Here is a 21,603-nt window from a genome sequence, read left to right as displayed (position 1 = left end):
TGAAGCCAGGAAGGTGGGTGATGGCAAAATTCATGAAGTTCTTCTTGAATCATGTAAGAGATGGTGCGGAAGCCATGGATGTGTGTGTGCAAGATCCTCCTAAGAGTGATGTTGATCTTGAAGGTGCATGATGTGTATGAACATTGGGAGGTTCGGCCAGCCCAAGGAAAGGTGAAGGATGTGAAGTTTAAGAGCCTAGAATTCTAGGGAGAAGCAAAGCTTGGCACAAAATGGCAGCATAACTTTACTCACAATAAACTTGAAAATACAAGGTGTAGGCTCCTCTTTTTATAGGCTAAAGAGGACCATAATGCAACCCTAATGCTAATCAAAATGAAATGCAAATTTACATCACATGGAGCACATGGCCATGTGGAGAATCCTTCTAGAAAGTGACCAAATCTTTAGCAAATCTAGGTCAAGTCTCATGGAATCAAGTTTATGCTATTTACACCACAACTAATACTAAGCTACCCCTAATGGGCCTTCATGTAGCATAAACAAATCTGCATAGATTCGCTTGGCCATGGGCTTAGCAATTTGGTCCTAGACGCTCCTTTCATTGGCCTAGACGCTCTCCACCTTGAGCTAGACGCTCCTCCCCTTTGGCCTAGACGCTCCTCCCTTAGCCCTAGACGCTCTTGGTTTGGCTTTGGATGCTCATGTCTTGGCTTTTGTCTTTCTTGTGAAGTTGTGCTTGGCCCTCTTCCATCAGTGGGGTTGATGTGCAACTGGATTGTCGAACAAGAAGGTCGGTTGGAGAAGGTTTGGAAATGGGTGCTAGACTTCTTGGCATGGGAGAAGGAGGTTCAGGTGTATTATGACGAGTAGGAGAAGAAGGTTGGTTTGTGACGAGTAGGAGAAGATAGTTGGTTTGATGGAGGTTTAGGTGTATTGTGACGAGTAGGAGAAAAAGGTTGGTTTGATGGAGGTTCAGGTGCATTGTGATGAGTAAGAGAAGAAAGTTGATCGAGTGAATGTTGGACAGGAGTGGGTAAGTCAATGTCAATAGTGGGCAAAATACCTTGTAATGGAGGTGAGGATTGTGTTTGTGACTGTTGGAAGAATGGGAAAACACTTTCATGGAAGATGACATCCCGACTTGTAAAAAAGGTGTCTGCATCTATATCAAATAATTTATATGTTTTTTTTACTGTGAGGATAACCAATGAATATGCATTGTCGGGCACGCGGATCAAATTTTTGCTTAGGTGAAACAACAGTTGCGTAACAAAGGCAACCAAAAGTTTTTAGGTGAGAAAGTGAAGGTGGTTGATTATATAGTAGCTCAAAAGGTGATTTATTTTGTAGTAAAGGTGATGACAAACGATTAATGATATATGTGGCGGTTAAAACGCATTCTCCCCAAAATTCTAATGGTAAATTGAACTGAAATAGGAAGGTTTGTACTGTGTTTAAAAGTGTCTATGTTTGCGTTCTACTACTCTACTCCATTTTGTTGAGGAGTGTAGACGCAAGTGCGTTGACATTCAATACCTTTTTTGAGAAAAAAAAATCATACATTGAAATAAATTCCAATCCGTTGTCAACGGGGATGGTTTTAATAGATGCCTGAAATTGATTTTGTGCAAATGTAATGAATGACTCTAAGAGATGTTGGGTTTCAAATTTGTGATTCATAAGAAATAGCCAAGTACATCTAGTATAGTCATCGACTATAGTGAGAAAAAAACGTTCTCCAAAATGAGTTGGGGTTTTATGAGAACCCAAATGTCACAATGCAATAGATTGGAGAATGAGATTTTATTGTGCTTAAAGGAAAGGGTAGCCTTGTCTGTTTAGCTTTGGGACAAATACTACAATTATTATGAATGGGAATGAGATTTTTACTGATAGGGATAGGTTGATGGAGGAGGGCCCAAGCTCACCACACTATGAAAGCCAAGCTTCACAGGCTAAGACCGTCTAGCTTATGAAGAGGAGCGTCTAGACTCAAAGAGGAGCGTCTAGCCTAAGATATGGAGCGTCTAGGCCATGATGAGGAGTGGCTACATAAGGAGCATCTAGAAGGACCGTCTAGCTCACCACACATGGATCAAGCTACGGTTTGGGAAAGCCTTGTAATTGGTACATGAAGGCCCATTAGGGGTACTTAGTAATTAGAGTAGTGTAGAAAGTATTTTTGAGTGAAACTTTCTAGAACCTTGCCTAGGTGTGACCGGTCATGGCACATGGCCTAGCTTTGCATTTCATTTGGTTTACATTTCATTATGTATTAGCTTAGGATTTACGTCCCATATAGCCTATAAATAGGGAGGCTATCTCATGTATTTTGCAAGTTTAATTGAGTAAGGTTATGCTGCCATTTTTGTGCACAAGCTTTACTTCTCCTAGAAATCTAGGCTCTAAACTTCAATCCTTTCACCTTCTCCCTTGAGCTGGCCGAACCACTCAAACACCATACTCATCATGCACCTACAAGGCCAACACAACTCCTAGGAGGGTCTTGATCATCTCACCCATTGCTTCCGCACCTTATTTTCTACTTTGATTCAAGAAGAACACATGAAAATGCCATCATAGGTAGTAAGGAAGATACAAGTTGTAGACACACCGGAGAAGGATGTTTGAGACGCTTGTGTCATATAAATCAGGGCCGGTCGATATTTGAGATGTGTGGGCTTGGTTTGGAAGAGGGGACATGTAGTATAAGCCTGCGTGTTGTTTACCCGAGCCAATCATCTCCCCATAACCAAGTCCGGTAAAACGCAACCATGTAGAGTAAAAACGACACAACAATTTAGTGAACTGGTTATCTTACTAATGGACATGAGATTTAAATAAGAAGAAGAAACACAAAGAATCTTTGAGAGTGATTTTGTCATTGAATTTAATTGTGATTGTAGATTAGATGGGCGCAATTGAGCTTGTGGACACATTAACATTTAGAATAAATGATGATGAAGTGTGTGTGAAAAATTGTGAATCAGATAGCTCCGCTATCCAAAATCCATGGTTTCGTAAAAGTAGAATTAGAAGAGGAGTTATGGGCAAGCAGAACTGTAGAGCTAACAAACGTGTCACTTTTACCGTTATTGTTGAGCGAGTAAATAGCCTTTGCCAATTGCTGAATTTGCTCGGCACGGAAGTCTTGTACGAGGTTTCTATCGGACTCGTTACTGATGCCTTCTTTGCCAGACATAATTTTTTATTTAGGGGATAAAAATGGAGAGGTTGTCAGGGCACCAAGATATACCATATAATAAAATGATAAAAAATGGTAAGAGGAAAGAGATGTTTCTTATTCTCTTATGTGTATGTATAGGAAATAAATATATAGAGAGTTTCTCTTTCCAAATTACAATCTAAGTAGGTAGGATACTAATCATGAATTCTATCATTATTAAATTAATTGCATATAATTGGATACAATATTGCATACCATAATTACATATAATTTGATAATTATTATTTATTTAATATAATAATTTCTTATATACTTTATTCTTATATATTTATATGAAATTTATAATTTAATGTTGTAGTAAAAACTGTTGAAATCTAAAGTTAAATTATTTGATCTTAGTAGTTTTAAACGATCATTTCAAAGACCTATTTATATAAGTTTCTAGGTAGTTGATTTTTTTTTATAGTAGTTATTTCATTTTAAGATATAAGAGATCATGTCTTAAAATTAGTAGTGTACATAAATTCTTCAATAAAAAGAACTTAAAAGAAAATAATCTTGTTCGAGATGATAAGTCTTGTTCTAGATGATAAGTCTGAATTATAAATAGTGAAATATATGGTTAAATGTAGGTGGTTAATATTCATATTGTTATTAATAAATACAAAATACTTATTTTAAGATGTATAATAAGTTAAAACTTCTCACATTAATATTATATCTACCAATATAACCACATGAGTTCGATCTTTATAAAACAACAATTGAAATATAACAAACAAATTCATTTTCAATATTATTTCTTTAATTCTTTTAAGATAGTTTCTTTAAATACATTGCTTACTTGCTTAAAAAATTAAATAAAAGAATGAATAATATTTTTTCACAACATTTTAGAAGAAAAATACATATTATATATCATCCAAGTATATCGTATCTTTATCAACCGGTAATAAGAATTTTGAACAATAACCTAATAACCTACAAGTGGTGTTGTTTTGTCATAAAACAAAATTAGCAAGATTTTAAACTAATAAATAATTTAATTTTGGTGCATTATTATTGAAAAAAAAATATTATCAATGTCATAAATCCCTCTTAAACTATAAATATTAAAGTTGTTATTATAAAAAAGATGATTCTAAAAACAATAACTCAATTCTTAAAGAAATTAAGTTTTACCTTTTATTTAAAATCATAAAATTTGATTTGTTGTTAGTACAATGTTTTATTTTTCCATCAATAATAAATGACTTTAAGTGTAAGTAGACACTTTTTTTTTTCATGTTTAAATAACTTTAGGCATAACTTTTATTACAATCAAATATAATTAAATATTATAAACATTATATAATTACTTATTTTGTTTCTTTTTCTATTTGATTTTGTTTGTTAGTGTATATAAATTTCTCTTTTGTATAAATGGTACATATTTTCATTCAATTAATTATTTTTTTTCTTGATATTTCATATAGTATTAGAAGTAATTTCTTTGTATTTATTTTAATATTTTTTTGTTTTCTTCGATGGATGTTATAGATAAAAAATTGTGTCTTTGATCAACTGTTCCGAGTGGTATGATTATGTTTACTTTAGACGTTAGTCATTTTTTAATAGTTTTGTTTGTTTTGCTATTTTTATCAATCCTTTGCTTAAAGATAGATTGATGATTGATTCACGTGCTAGCATTAATGTTGTTGTTTTCAATATTACACATATATTATTTTTGTAGTAATTATTGGTGTTAGTTCAACTTTTTCTACATCGATACTTTATAATGTTTTTTATGTACCTCAATTCAATTTTAATTTGTTGTATGTGAGGGCTTTATTGGCCCATAGTGAATTGTCAATCACCTATTTTAAAAATAATTTTTTTTTATACAAGAGATGTTTTACTTCAAGAAGACGGTTGATGGTAATCTTATTGGAGGATTACACATGTTGTCTCCTTTGATCTTTCCACATAACTTTTTTACTTAAAATTCTTAAATTTGTCCTTTTGCTACGTTTATAAGACTATCTTTCACTTGGGTTAATCATGTGTCTTAATCATTATTTGATATATTACGTTGTAACATTCAGAGGTCTTATGATAAGTCTACTTATGATGTCAAACTTTTTTTCCTAACCTTATTGGACGATTGTAGTAGTTTTACTCGGATATTTTTGCTCAATGAAATTTAAAGACATTAATGTTATAAAACAATTTTTTACAAATGATTAAAATTGACTAATGTTAAGTGTTATAGGTCTGATAGTGCAAAAGAACTTACTCTTATTGATCTTTTAATAGAAAAAACACTATACAACAATTTTCTTATATATAAGAGATCCAAATAAAATTTAATAGTTAATAAAAACATCAACACCTATTAAATGTGACACATGATTTATTTTAAATTACTAAGAAAAACATGATAACAAGAAAGAAAAATATAAATTAAAGCATGACTATTGATTCAAGTACAAACTAATTTATTAAACTAAAGCACGATGACAAAAAAATATATCTATTTTACATCTAGAAAAATTGTAACACCCCAAAAATATATCTAACTATTATAATATAAGTTCTACATGTTTCTATACAAGCTTAGAGTTTTTTCAAAACATTCCTAATACATGATTATGACTTATATAAATACAATATTTATCGTTCATAGCTCAAAACAAAATTCCAAAGCCTTTCAGGCTCTCTTGCACCGGTATGATTATCTGCTCGTGTACATAGTACAGTTATCGCAGTTCAAACACAACAAGAAAAACAAGGGTAAACTAGTGAAAATAAAGTTTTATAATTACACATTTCAATCAAAAGAGCAAACTGAATTACATGGATCAATTTCTCAATCACAATCATTGGATTTCATTTCAATCCATAGTACTTTGATTTCATTTCAAAAACACTGATTGCACATGAATCCATCGTCTTCCAGAAGACTCGTTAAGTATGCCCCTACCAGAGATTAACATCTAATCCATACATCAAGGATCAGGATAAGTTTAAACATCCAATACCGAGTGTCTACAACGAGACTTAGTGTGTATGAACTCCCTCATCGAACCACCTGATATTATATGACTTATATCACTAGTGAAGCTAAATGATCTCTGTTAAATATAGGCGTTTCATACTTAATGTCATCAAATAACAACTCATACATCATCCCAAATGTATGACATCAATTTCATACAATTTTCATCATTCATATATAATACATATCATTGAATCAAATAACATTTAAAAATTCCTACCATTCAAGAACCTTTCCAACATCAAAACAATATTTAAATTCCAAACTATCAAAATCTAATAATTATACATGTCCACACAAAATAAAAATCAAACAATTTTATCAAATAACATCCATGCAAGATAAATTGAATATTGGGACCACATCCCCCTCTACATCCAGATCTTTTAGCTTAAGGTGCTATTAAAAAAAATTAAAGTTAGCTTCCCTTACCTGAAATTCCTTATTCTAATGGAAATTCTACCTCAAACAGGGAAACCACTCCAAAATTTAGGAACCTAAAGCAAGTTATCCAAACATTACCAAATTTTAGTATGAGCTTAATCAAATTGAGAGAAACACTTTTCTCAACTGGCCACTAAGATTGATGACTAAAATATAGAGAAAAACAAAGAATAAGAGATTTTTAGAATAAAAATGAACTTACTCTATTTGAAAATCTGATCGGGTAAAAATGTACCCTAACTCCTCAGTTACAACATGACGTGATCATATTGGAATAGATGTGGTATGGGAGAAAAAACAAAAAAGAGAAGGGAGAGGGTAAGAGAAAAAAAAGAAAAGAAAAGAAAAAAGGGGGTGGGGATTACAAAAACTCTTTAGATTTTCAAAACCTTATCTTCCCACAAAAATCCATTGAAAATAATTGAAGATGTTGACTAAAAGCCTAAAAAAAATATTTAGCCTATATAAGATGGTACATCATTCACAAAACAAAAGATGAGAAATATATGGCATTTTTAGCTACTTTAACATTTAGTAAGAATCTAACAAGTGCTACATTGATAGTTGCTTAATAAAGATTTCTCTATGCAAATAAAAAAAAATGATGAAAAATCTCAATAATTTAAGTAGATAGTAGACACATGATCCCTAAATTATACAACAAAGAAAAACTTTCACATAACGCATGATCAAAATAATTATAATAAATAAAATGTCATAATTATTTAGAGAAAATTACCTAAAAGTTACAAGACCTTGGAGCTTTATAATACCATTAAATTAAGAACTTTTGCTATCTCATATTTGCTTAAGATTGTATGATGGTAGATACTCTCATCATCTAAAAAAAGTATTAGATTGACGCAAATTGTAACACCCCATAATTTACATATAACTATTACAATAAAAGTTCTACCAGATTCTATACAAACTTGGAGTTTTTCAAATGTATGACATCAATTTCATACAATTTACATCATTCATATATAATACATATCATTCAACCAGATAACATTTAAAAAATTTATACCATTCAAGAACTTTTCCAACATCAAAACAATATTTAACTTTCAAACTATCAAAATATAATATTTATGAAGTTTAAATAATATATAAACAAACACACAATATATAAACAAATAACATCCCTGCAAAGAGAAATTGAATATTGGGACCACGTCCCTTCCACATCCAGATCTTCTAGCCTAGGGTACTATTAAAAATTAAATTTAGCTTCCCTTACCTCAATTGTTTGTTTTTTAAGCAACTTCTAGAATTTTATTCCCCACAATCTGGACAAGCTTCAAGATTTACGGGCTTAATATTAATGCAAGTTATCTAAACAGAACAAAAATTTAGTATATAGTAGAATAAGTTGAGAGGATTAAACTTCTCAACTGACCCTACCAATATTGATGACTAAATCCTAAGTAAAAATAGAGAACAAATGATATTTAGAGTAAAAATGAACTTACTCTGTTTAAAAATCTGATCGGGTAAAAATGTTCCTTAACTCGCCAGCTACAATGTGGTCCGATCAGATTCTAAAATAGATAAAGATTGAGAGAGAAATTTAAAAGAGAAAAAAGAAAAGAAAATATGAGAAGAGAGACCGAGAAAAAAAAAACAAAAATGAAAGGCACTGTTGGGGGATTTCGTGGCTCTGCTTCTTATATTTTTCCGCTGTTACACAAATGAGAAGAATTTCCTAGATAAAACTTGTAAAAAAATGTTACCAATGTTAAAATTCATTTTTATTCTTTATCTTACTTTTTAATTTGAATTTAATCTCCTAAATTTAAAAAAAAATTCATTTCGATTATTTTTTTATTAGATCAAATTTATTATTAATTAGTCAAGTTAAATTACGCCTAACAAACTATATAAAATACTCATCATACAAACATTTATCACAGTGTAAAAAATTACCATTATAAGAACAAAACGTGATATTTTTTAATCAAAGTAATTTTATATATTAATTATTAAAATAGTTAAAATTTTAAAAAAATATCAAAATAAATAAACTATACTACATTAACACCATTAAAATATAATTATATTTTAATTAATATTAAAATTGTATCAAGATAATACTAATTAAAAATTAATTATACTCAAATAGTGAAATCAAGAATGAAGTTGTGTCAATTTACACACAAATTATTTATTTGAATAACATTTTAAAATTTTACCTACTAATTAATTATAAAATTATCTTACTTTTGATAAAATAATAACATATTGAACAAAAACTGAACACAAAATCCCTTCTTGTTTTAACACCCGCTTTTCACATTTTTTTCACACATACAATATATGGAGAAAAAAATCCTAAGGAGAAAAGCAGCAAGAAGAAAAAAACAAGCCGAAACCCAAACCCAAACCCCAACCTGAACCCCAACCTGAACCCAAACCCAAATCCAAACCCCAACCAAAGAGACACAGATGTCAGACACATCAAACACAACTGAACACAACACAAAACCTCAGCAACAGAAGCAGCAGAGAGAGAAAGAGAGATAAAGTCACTGTTCACTTTCCCCATTTTCTTCTTCTTGCTTCTTTTGATTCACAGTTTTGTTCCATGAATTCCAACAAGCGCGAGGAAGAAGACGACCTCTTCCTCCCACAGCCTTCGGATCTGTCTCCTCCGCCGCCGCCCCTCACGGACCCTTCCTCCTCCTCCTTCTCCCTTCTCTTCCCCTCCTCGCCCTCCTCCTCCCACTCCTCCCCCTCTCCTCCCTCCAAACCCCTCTTCATCTCCCCCGACCCCCACATCTCCTCCCAGTTCTACACCTTCACCCCATCCTCCCACGCCCTCATGCTCCGCTCTCTCCTCCTCCACCGCCTCCCCTCCCCCTCCGACATCCGCGGCGCCACTCCTCGCTCCGTTCTGGCCTCCTGGCGCACCGTCTGGAAGGACCGGAACGAAGACACAGCCTACCTCACGGCCTGGAAACGCATCCAAGACAAACTGACCACGCACCACGACCCCTCCACCAACTCCCACTTCCTCTGTTTCAAAAACAACCCTCACCAATTCGTCCCCCACGTGGAACAATGGCAGCACATCGTCATGTCCCACCACGCTGACACCGACCTCAACCACCTCAACCTCAAAGACACCCTCGAACGCATCAAGCAGCACTGGACCGTCGGGGCCAAGTTCTACGGCATCCCGGAGAGCTTCATCCGCGTCTGCGTCGCCGCCTGCCCCGCCTGCTGTGCGGCTGACGGCTCTGCCGAGCCATCCGCCTCTCGCGGTAAGCGCCGCCGCTTCGAGTACACGGAGAGCTTCGATGTCCCCGCTAGGGAAGTCCCCTCAAGGCTCCAGCAGCTTGCGGCGAAGCATAAGGTTGTGCTTTGCATCAGGCAGAAGTATATTAGGTATAAGCCTTTCATGGCTGAGGTAAAGGACTATGCTTGCCATCGGGCTGGTGAACCTGCTGCTAAAAAATCTAAGGTTTTGAAGAGGGAACCTTATGCTTCCAAGAGGTGTGGATGTGGGTTTAGGATTAGGGCTATTGTGCCTATTGCGAATTACAATGAGAAGGATAAGAGTTTTGTGTATCAGGAAGAGGGTGTTGCGGTTTTTAAGCTTTATGCTGTGCATTCTGGGCATGAGCCTGGGCCTTTGGATGGGAATGCCAGGATTATGCATAGGGTTGTTGGGCATAAGGGTGGTGGGTATTTGATGGATCAGGAAAATGTGTATGGGGTGAGTGAGGAGATGGATGGGGAGGGAGGGTTTGGGTTGTTGGGGAAGGAGGATGGTGGGGATTTGCAGTTTTCGGTGCTGCAACAGGTGCAGGAGTTGAGGAATGAGGTGGGAATGTTGGAGGGGAAGGTTGCAAAGATGCCAAGAGATTTGTTGGGGGCGGTTTCCAGGGAATTGTACGAGGTTTTGAATAAGGTTAGGAGCATAGGGGAGATGGGGTTGAAGCCAGCCGAGTTGATTACTGATAAGGTGGATGATGTGTTGGTTGGGGATAATGATCTGGCTAACTGGAGTAACCATCATGAGAGGATTTATGGTGATGGCAAGGACACAGAGCTGATTGAGGATGATGAGGATAGTTTTGGGCGGACGCTGGGGGAGGTGGTTTCGTGGGGGGATCAGATGAGGAGTGATTGCAGGAGTGAGAAGGATCTCATGAGTGACAGTTGTAAGCCTGAGAAGTGGTTGAAGTGCAGTGACTTTGATGAGAAGAGCATTCTTGATTGTGAGGAGGATAGTAAATTATCCAAGCCCATCAGAATGATCAGGCACGACGAGGGGATAGTTTCGGATGTAGTTGGTCTTGGCTGTATACAGGTTGATAGTTTCTATCAGGACAATTCTAAATGGTATGATTCTCCTTGTGCTTTGGATACTGGGGCTGATTGTGGAGATAGTGGATTCCGTCATGGAGAGATTTTATAGTGCCATGAACATTCAAGTTAATCTACTCTAACTTAGAGATCAAATTCTGTCATCCTGGCTAATGACTATTTACCCCTTCCAATTCCAACAAATAGAAGAGGGATTGTACATTTATGTATACAGAAGATTGAAGCCGCTCACATCATGCCTTTTAGGTGTATTTATTATTTATTGTTATTGCTTGTGGTTCTGTAAAGTATAACCAGTATGCTTCTTGCACATAACTTCGTTATGAGTATGATATGACTATATCTGTTAACCTTGTTCATGGCCTTCGGCTTTTCCTTTTCTAATCTTGGTCCTTATAATGCACATCAGTGTTTTGAGTGATCTGCTTTAGAACTTAGAGAGATATTTGTATGTACTACAAGGAACTACTGCTGATTTATTTCCATATTGAACTTGTATGTGTTGTATTGTACTCCCCGGCCATTAGCTTTATATATTTTCTCGTTTCTTATATGCAAATGATCATTTAGCTTCTGCTTCAATTTGAAGATTATTGACTTTATGCCATAGGGGTGAGACAACCCAATACTTCATATGTTGCTCAGCCTCGTTGTTTATTTCTTCTTGGCACATGCCGTGACAATCTCTTTAGTACTGAATTGAAGAATGAAGGTTTTTGGTGCCATAACAATTTAACAAATGTTTTCAGGTACACCCAGTTTCCCTCCTCTCTGGAACTTCAGAATTATGATATTTAGGGATTCTTGTAGCCCCCCCATCCATATCTTATACTGTGGTTGTTCTTGTGACAAATGCCATAATATATGAAGCTTGAATACAGGATTGGCTAAGAAATTAAACAATTTAAGAGGCAGATATCATTGATCACCAGATATCATATTCTCTAGTTGGGTGAAAGGGGTACCATACTACACTTTAGATTGAACTTTGCCACACATACGAATCCGTCCCTCGTAATTTTTGTTTAACTGATAATTTATAACAGATCTCTGCCTTCTACATGTCAAGAGGCATTCAATCAAGACAGTAACCGTAATTTAAGCTTGGGATTTTAATGGTGGGTGGCACAATTTTCAACATTTAATGTTTAGGCTACTTGTTCAATAAATGTTTCTGAGATTTTGGTTTTGCTATATGTTGCACCATCCTGCCTGAAGATCCATTTTTAAATGTAATTAGATTCCCAACATTGTTAGATAAGTTCAGTGAAGAATCCCAAAGATGTGTACCACATTTTGATTGCATTGTTGAACCTATTCTGCATTTAAATGTTACCATTGTATTGCCTACCTTGTTGGAAGTCCAATGGGTGCAATTGTATCAACATGAAGATGTGGATGAACATGTTCTATATAAACTAGTGAGTTCTTGGGCTGCGGCTAATATATTTTTTAGCAGTTCTTGTTCTGGTCTAAGTCTGAATGCTCCGGTTAGGGTCCTCCTAGAGACTTTGACCAGAACTTTTCTCTTAATATATACTCTTAAAATAGGATCTTTCCTTGTCAGATTAAACTGTCACTTCTGGCTATATATTTTAAGTTTGGGGGAAACAGTTTAAGACTATCAGGGTTCTTTGTACCGTGGTCACAATTCCTATGATCAAAATCTTAGATTATTGTTCTGTATTAATTGGTATTTGTGCATATTAATTTACCTGTAAGTTGTAACTATATGTTGCTCATGGATGTTTTGTAACAAACATATAGGTTAGATAAATATGTCCTTTGTTTTTTCTTTCATTGTAGTAGCCTTTTTTAAGTGCCTAATTATAATCTTACATCTGTCTTTCATAAGTTCCCATTGGCTCTCTGAAGGCTACTGATCTGGAGAAATATCAGACACTGCACGGAGTAAGGACCAAGAAGATCATGGTATAACCTGAAATTAGGTATGCTTCCTTATGTAGTTAGCAGGCTTGCAGTTTTGAGCTGAAAGCACACCATAGAATCTATTTCTTGTTTCTCTTTGTGTTTCATTCATTATGTGCTAGACATGGTCCATTTTGAAGTCTTGAATCTCTATGATAGTACACTCTCTTGCATACTTGTAATCTGTATGAAATTTGATCACATTCTTCATTTGTGGCTTCATCATTCCTTTTGATTCTTCTCAATCTTTATAATAGTAATTATGTTCTAATATTTCATTAGGTTTAGTCGAGAACAAAGAATTTTGATCTGATCTGCTAAGAGTATGCCTAGTTGGGCTCGGGAATATTCTGTAACTTTCAACTGTTAGAACATAACACCAAATAAAGTCAAGCAACAATAGACTTTTCATAGCTTGGAGGTGTTAATACAATTTTTAAATACACAGAAAACAGGATTTGGAATCTCAGATGAGTATGGAAGTATGTTTTGTTTTTGTAATGCTTTTTAAGATTTATGAAATTGGATCATATTCTTCATTATTTGTAACATAATTATGCTCAAAGGTGTCATCACATTGAGTCGAGGAATATATTGTTTTTATTTATTTTTATTGAGAATTATTCAAGAGATTATGCATGGGCTGATGCATGTGCACCTCAAAAGATGTAAATAGCTTCTGTTCCACCCTTTGAATGCTGGGAAACATACAGATGCAGACATGCTTTGATTTGGCAAATGCTTATTAGAAAAAAAGAGAGAAGTAAACAGTCACAGTCACACACCTATCCTTCTTGTCATGAAGGTCCGTGACTTTGACATGAATGTAGGAACATAATAAGACCTGGGACCAAAATTGGTTCTTTTCTCTTTGCTTTGTTTTATTGGGATTGGGGAATCGATCATCTCTGGCCCTTGGCTATTCTGTTGTTTTGCTCTGTCACTGTTCAGTATTTTCTTGTCTTTTGTTCTTATGTGTATGTTTACTACTGAAAATTGTGAAGGCGTGAAGATGTGAGCCTTCTTGTGACTCTGGTAAAGTGAAAAGCAGGGCTTGTCTTTGACAGAGTCCCTTTTAAGAAGTTCTTCTAAAAGTAATTTTTCGTTAATCATATTTCAATCAGATCTGCCTTTACAAAAGGCTTACAAAGATATTCATAATTAATAGGATCATACTGAACTATCCCAATTGATAAAATAAAGAAATGAAGAGATCCTTAATTAGTGGGATGATGTTTAGTAATTATCATAATTAATATAATCGTAGGCCACAATTGTCCTAATAAAAAATTATAATAGATCTGATAATAGGGATTCTGATGTGCAGATCTTATGAATATAGGAAAATATAAAGAAACAAATTAACTAAAGTTCAAGATAAAGGGATATGATAATCCTAATTAGTGATCCATATCACTTAGTTATTTGACCAGTGCCTTTCGCTTAGTAGTCTTGTGCAGATCAAATGTGACATTGGTTATTCTTATAGGTGGATGAAAGAGTTATTTTTTAATGTGTCTTAATAACCGTTCTTATGTTAACAACATGTGCTATAATGGTTCGAATAATGCCATGGTCGTAATGCAAATGATATCATTGATACACTATTGATGATACACATACACTTCTGTTAAAAAAATAATACACATCATGTGGTACACAGAAAAGAGTCTCCTAGTCATTTTGACATAGTTTATCTCTTTCATAGTGATTGACGTATTCTGAAAATCACTGGATTTCAACTGTTAAATCATGGTGATATTTTCTTTTTCTTTTCTTTTTTACTTTGACGTAGTGCACTAATTGTTTCCAAGTTTGTGATGCATCGAGTTTAATAAACAGCGGACATGATCAGAAAGATGCATGGAACTTTTGAGTACTGTTGCCTCAGTATCATTCATTGAACAGTTCAGCAGAATGGGTGGAGTGGAGTATTTAAGGTTCACTTGTCACGTGGGTTGTTCTTTAAATATACTGTTCATTCTTGTTTTGTTTATTGTTATTTGTTTGGTCAGTGGTTGATGTGTCTGCTTCATGATTTGCAACAGACTCTGGGTAATTCCAATAGGTGGCTACTTATCAGTGCAAGTTTTATTTATTTTTACTATTTGTAATATGTCGTTGATGGAAATGTTCTTACAGAATCAGCTTTTTTTAAGTTGATTCTCGTGAACATAGTGGAACTTGGTGCCATGCTTTTTCGTAAGGTAATGATTGTCATCCTAGGATGATAATTGCATTTTTGTGAATGTTAACGATTGTTTTTTAAGCTCTTCTAGTATAATATATTCTTGCATCGTAATTTTTGACGTAATCTTATCAGAATTTTCTATTAAAAAAACATTATGTATTCAGTGTAACACTTGATTGCAAAATTCTTTAATTTATCTATCGTAGAACGTTCTCATGTTCAAGGCACGGATGTTTCTAAGAATGTTCCAAGGATGTCTCTAGTTCTCGAATTTTACGCCAAACATGCTGCCACGAAAACATTGTTCTCGACATTGATGATAACTTGGCTTAGAACCATTTAACATTTAGATGTTTCAGAATTCAGAATCTATGAATAACCAGATAAACGTTATATGAAGTTGGTACACACTGCATGATGAATAATGTTGTCCAATTTCCAATAAAAGGAGGAGAATTTGTAAGCCAAAGAAAGAGATAGCCATTGGCTGTGACATGATTCTTCATGTTTGAAAGTACTCTTACAATAGTACAGTTATCAACAAACTCGGCACATAAAGTAGAGTTATGATTTCACTAAACATGATTAGCAAAAGCAGAAGACTAGAAAATGGTAAGCAAAGTTATGCTTAGGGAGAGTTAGATTGCTGGAATCTTACTCCGGGCAAGTATTTGGTCACAAATTCTCGAGCCAAAGCTTGGAGTTCCCTATCCTCCACTTGTTGATCTGATTGATTGAAAAGGATGCTGCTTAACTCCAATGATGCTGAATGTGGTTGAAGAGGATCATAGTGCATAATAGGAACACTTTGCATGTCAACATTTGATGCCAATTGATCTGAGGAAGGAAGAGTTTGTGGTGAAGAACTTTGAGGGTGTAGAAGAGGAGCTACTGCCATTGGCATGCGCTGCATTGTGGCAAGACGGGCTTGGACATAGGTTAACTCAGCCTGCAAGTTCATCACCTGCACAATCCAGATCAAGATCTAGTTAATCATTGTGCTTTCTACCATACCAATGCCATGTTTTTTTATCTGTGACTTTATCATCTTTCTAGCTAGTGCAGTTTACAAGTTTAAAAGAATTGATAAAGCAACCATCTTAAATACAGAATAAAAGTGCTTATCATGATGGCAGCTTGTAGCCATCAAAAGTGATTGATAATACATACCATATAATCATATCGATTTCGATTTCTTTTTCTTTTACCATAAAAATAGTGTTTTTACAGCTGAAAGCCATGTTACTAATTTTTTGAGAAAGCAAAATACTAGTAGTTAAGGGACACTCATAATCAGGATTAGAACCTTGTTATATGTTTAAAGAACCTAATCTACTAACTAACTTGGCTATACTTTATACTTTATTGGTATATATATATATATATATATATATATATATATATATATATATATATATTCATACTTCAATTGTTTTTCAGATTTTACTTAGTATTCTTTTAAATTTTTCCCATAAATATAATTGGGATTATGGTATACAATTAACTTGTGAAAATAGAGATAAATAACTCCATCTTTCACTAAACTTACTGTTTCTTACTTATGCTCTATTTTACATGAAAAGGGAAGTGAAATTGTAGACCATTTATAGTAAACAAGAGTACATAATACAGTGACAATTACTATATATGTAAGATGCTTTGGTAAAATATGATAACTTAATCATTCTGCAGCCATATTATTAGAACAATTTGTCTGAAGATAGAGATTAACACATTAACTGATCCAAAAGTACTCTACCAGATCATAGAACAGACGGTAGTAAAAGAATGTCATAGATAATTAAGAGATAAAGTTATGTTATGGCCACTTACCTCAGTCATGTGCCTGACATTTTAATACAATTTATCATACTCCAAATTATACATGCATGTGAAGAATATTCTCATTCAGTGTTAAAAGATAAACTTAAGCTTCAATATTTTATTTTGAATGCTTGTTTAATTGCAGCAAAAGACAAAGATCAATCTTATCCAAAACTGCTTTTCCTTTCTCTCTGCAGAATCTAGAAGGGGTATTATTTAATTGTTAAGAGGTAACTAATCACAGAGAAAATGGTATTCTACCTAATTAAAGCTGAGGATTCAATTGGTGTGTTTCTGCCCAATAATGACCACGAAATTGGAACAAAAACATTGTATATATAGTGTAGTACGTGCAATTGTTATCTTATTATTTTTCATCTGTTAATTAGTACGAAATTTAGGAATTAAAATTAAGAGTTAAAACTAAAAAGTTGAAACTAAGAACAATTTATATATTTCTAACTATGTTATTTAACAGCTATGATGGATGAACATGTAGAGAGGTTCTACTAATAAGTTATTGCATCTTAGAAATTAGATGATGCTTGATGCATTCTTCAATATAAGGAAAAGGGTTGTTGCTATTGTATCAGGCATAAGACTATGCAACTTTATCTAATAAGATGATCAATACTAAATAATAACCTTAATATAGCATAGACTTGTCAAACCAACATTGGAAACTGGTAGAGTCTTTCTGCGCACGTATTTTAATAAATAAATCCACCACTTTACATCTTTAGTTTTAATCAAGTAGAATAAGTTTATAAAGTTTCATACAACTCAAAAACACAAATTTTCAAATAGGAGATAAAAAATATACTGTAGATAAAATAACTCATTGTTTGGATTAATAGTTCAGTGTATATGGTAACTGAGTTGATTAGCGTGCTGAATACAATATACAATGAACAGTGTGGATTTTTAAAACTCTTATACACCAGACAAGGTCCTGCAATTCAGTGATCATTATATTATAATTATTAACACCACAAAATTTCAAGTACAAAATCAGATATTGTTCATAGTTAAACAATACTTCATTAGACTGAAATTTCCTCACAGATCAATATTAAGGAACTACTGCAATATGCTCACGTGAAGGAACATCTTCATCATTTTTAATCACTTAATTTTAATAGATTGTGAACATTAATCACCATTTGCAAATAAACAAATGTGTATATATGTAGCAAGAGTTTGAAAGTCAAGACTGAAAATATTTGAATATTTCTCGAGCTGCTAATTTTGTTGCTTGGTGGCTCCGGCTAGCAACCAAACAAGCCTCCATAGTCAGCTACACCCAGTTGGCGGCTACCACCACCACCCATCTCTAAAAAAAAATTCTATTCTAATATTAATAATTACCATGAATTTCACAAAGTTTTGTCCATTGAAAACCTAATTTTCAAGACACATGGATTTCAGGTGCCCAAGTTTTTATGCTAAATGTTGACCTTTTGGGTAGGTTTTGTTTATTATTACTACCATAGTAATGACATGGTATTTAAGTATTAATTAGTAGTAGCTAGTGATAATAGTATAGTATACCTGATTATGGATATATCTATGGATACCTTGAAATCACAAAGCCTACCTACACTTGTAGGGGGCGTCCTAATTAAGTAGTGTATGGCTTCCATGGAAAAATAGTCCAAAAGCTAACAAACGTGTCAAAGCAAACAGTACAATGTACAAACTATAATAATATCCTAAATGGTAAGATCTTGACCTACGAGGAATGCAGAACAGTGATACTTGTCAAGAGACTACACTGGAAAGTACTGTATAGGACCAGTTCACACCCAGGCGCATGTTAGCATGATTACTAGCAGTTTATGTGTCAAAATATTAATCCCTATCCATCTTCTTTCTAATCAAGCCTATTGTAGTGGTGAATGATTGATCTAAAACGCAGTGTGCAGCAGTGTGAATTAAGGATTCAAGAACAAGCTAGTTAGCATTCGGTTCATCACTAATTCATGGTTTAGAAACAAAAGGAAAAGTAACAATAATGAAGAGAGTGATTAATAGAGAAAGATCAGTAAAGAGGGTGTAATATACATGTCTAACAATTCTCTTAACTTTCCAACTTCTGATATTTTCAAGTTCTTCACATATGTAATCTTGTTTGAATCACTGTTATCTGAATTTTACCATTTCCTTCATTATACTCCATCTCTATCTCTTAGGAGAAATGATTTTTTTTTTAAATGAAGAGACTATTTTTTTAGCTGAGGAACATGCATTATCTGGTTTTACTCAGAAATGCAGAAAACCAAACCACCAAATGAAGATACATACAAAAATTAAACCCTTGCTGGATTTGCCTTTGTTACATTTAAAAAGTATTGTGATGAGCACTTAGAAAGGAAATGAGGGGAATAAAGAGATGAGTAGAGTGAAGGAGAGAGAAATGAAAGGGAGAAATGAAGTGAGTGAGATGAACCTGTTGTTGAAGTGCAAAGAGGTGACCAACACAGCCATAAACAGGGTCTCTAGCCCTAGCTAAAGCCTCATAGCAAAGAGTAACAACAGCATCAAGACGTTTGTGTGCTGGGATTCTCATGAGTAACTTAGAGGCATTGCTTGCACCAAACACCTTGTGCACTGCAGCAAAATGTGCAGTTCCTTGGTCTGAGTCAAAGTATGGTGCAAATATGCAACCCTTCACACACTTTCTCCTCAGAAACTTGCAGGCACCACAAGGCCCACCTCTTTCACTTCCACCAATCTTTCCTCCATAATCCATCACTTCTCTCTCTCTCTCTCTAAAATCTAATCTGAAGCCAGAAATTGGCCTAATCTTTTCCTTGCTCAGGGTTGAACCAAAATTTTTTGTGGGGCACAAGAAAGAGACCTATATAATGAGGTGTGGGATGTAGATGAGGGGTTTGTATGTTACTTGCTAACTTGATTTTGATTTGATGTGGAGAGAATGATGAGTGAATGCTTTTGGTGGTGGGTCACTCACTTGAGATGGACTAGCTTGGTGGTTCAGTTTTAATTTGGCTTCTAGCAAAGACTTTGATTTCAGTAATCCTATGAAATTTCTCTGAGAAGTAGTATTACAAATTAGTTTTTAATTAATGAGACGTGAGAAATGTATATATATCAATGGAAGACGCAATTTCTAAACTATTTTGTAGCATTACTCTTCCTTGAAGAGTGTTGAACAAAACATTCTTCAAACACTTTTTCAATGCTTTTTACCGGTTCAAATTTAACAAAAAAAAACAAAATTTGAAGTCTTTAAACAAGAAGGAACACGTCTAATTTTGATATTTTTAACAAATTTTAATCGATAATAAAGAAGTGCTACGTTTAGTATGTGTAAATGAAGTAAGAGTTGCTTCCTATCATATACTAAATATTCAGAAAAAGAATTTCATGGCACGAAATAATCCTACTTAGCTTAAACATACTAGTTGTTATATTTAAATAAAATAAAAGTGTTTGAAAATATGTTACTAATATCTCTTCATTTAAAGTTTAAGTTCAACTTATAATAATAAAAAATTGTATTGAAATCAAATACAATAAAACTCCAATTTCATTAAAGAATAACGCAAAAAGAATTATTAAATAAAAATTAATTTTAAAAAAATAATAATTAGTTAATGTATTAATTAAATTAGATATTATTTTAAAAATTAATAAATTTATAAACTAATTTTTATATTAATATCTAATTAACTGATTTTAAATATCAATTATATTATAAAGTTGATAATTTGATAGCTAATTAAATATAAATTTAAAAAATACTTATTAATAATATAAAATAATTATTTTAAATATTAATAATTTTTTATTTTTTAAAATTATATCTAATTTAATCAAGTAATTAATTTTTTTTATAAAATTAAATTTTATTTAATAAATTTTTAATAATGTTATATAAAAAATATAGGGAAGTTTTGTAAAAAATAAATAATTAAAAAAAAAAAAACCTCACTTTTGTATTGTTTTATGAAGTAATAGTACATAGACACTCATATAAAACACAAGTTCATGTAAATTGATAATTTCTTTTTTACTTTTTCTTCTTCCCCTCATCATATAGTTCTCTCTTTTTGAAATATTGTATGAATGTTTAGAGGCAAGTGGGTAGCAAGAATGGTTTGTAGGGTTGATGAGAAGTATTTTGTTAAGGTTATTAGGGTGATGTGTGTTGTGGGGGGCTGAATTTGGTTGAAAGTTTGAAACTTTAAAGCCACGCAAGCAAAGCAAGGAAAGTTAAGAAGGGAGGGAATATAGTTGTATAGCAGAGAAAGAAAGGGAAGAAGAGGGCTTGCGTGAAGCAAACACAGTGCACAACACAGCACAAAAATGGTGAGATGTGTGAAGAAGAGAGAGAGAAGAGAGTTGAATTGAGTAGGTGACAGACAGCATCAATATCAGCTTCCAACCGCCACTAAAAGAAGCCACGTGCCAAACCACCTTCCTACGGCAGCACGTGGGACAAACATCCTATCCTATCTGTCTCATCTCATTCACTTCAATCTCTTTCTATCTTTTCAATGCTACATTTGTAGACCCTCTTATTCTCTCTCACCACTCACCTCTCCCATTTCCTGTTTCTGTTCCAAAAAATGACACAAAGCAAGCACAGAAAATGACACCATGAAATGTGTGAGTTACTATTGCTGCCCTGTGCTTCTTCTAAAAAAGTTACACTTTCTTTCACCTCGT

At 33.7% G+C, this 21,603-nt stretch overlaps 2 protein-coding genes across 2 annotated transcripts; one reads left to right on the top strand and one right to left on the bottom strand.

The window, feature by feature from the left end:
• Positions 1-8,986: 8,986 nt before the first annotated feature.
• On the top strand, positions 8,987-15,148 carry LOC137818401 (uncharacterized). Its single transcript, XM_068621811.1, has 2 exons — positions 8,987-11,713; positions 12,820-15,148. The coding sequence occupies exon 1, from the start codon at positions 9,217-9,219 to the stop codon at positions 11,053-11,055; it is 1,839 nt and encodes a 612-aa protein (XP_068477912.1). The 5' UTR covers positions 8,987-9,216; the 3' UTR covers positions 11,056-11,713; positions 12,820-15,148.
• A 392-nt stretch (positions 15,149-15,540) lies between these two features.
• Positions 15,541-19,932, bottom strand: LOC137818402 (LOB domain-containing protein 19). Its single transcript, XM_068621812.1, has 2 exons — positions 19,358-19,932; positions 15,541-16,048 (listed from the first exon to the last, which is right to left on the bottom strand). Exons 1-2 carry the CDS (start codon positions 19,658-19,660, stop codon positions 15,713-15,715), a joined length of 639 nt encoding a protein of 212 aa, XP_068477913.1. The 5' UTR covers positions 19,661-19,932; the 3' UTR covers positions 15,541-15,712.
• Between the last annotated feature and the right edge of the window lie 1,671 nt (positions 19,933-21,603).

Source organism: Phaseolus vulgaris, chromosome 10 (assembly GCF_000499845.2).
Source record: "Phaseolus vulgaris cultivar G19833 chromosome 10, P. vulgaris v2.0, whole genome shotgun sequence".
Lineage (NCBI taxonomy): Eukaryota > Viridiplantae > Streptophyta > Magnoliopsida > Fabales > Fabaceae > Phaseolus > Phaseolus vulgaris.
Note: the sequence above shows the minus strand (reverse complement) of the source record. Positions and strands in the feature narration are given on the sequence as shown.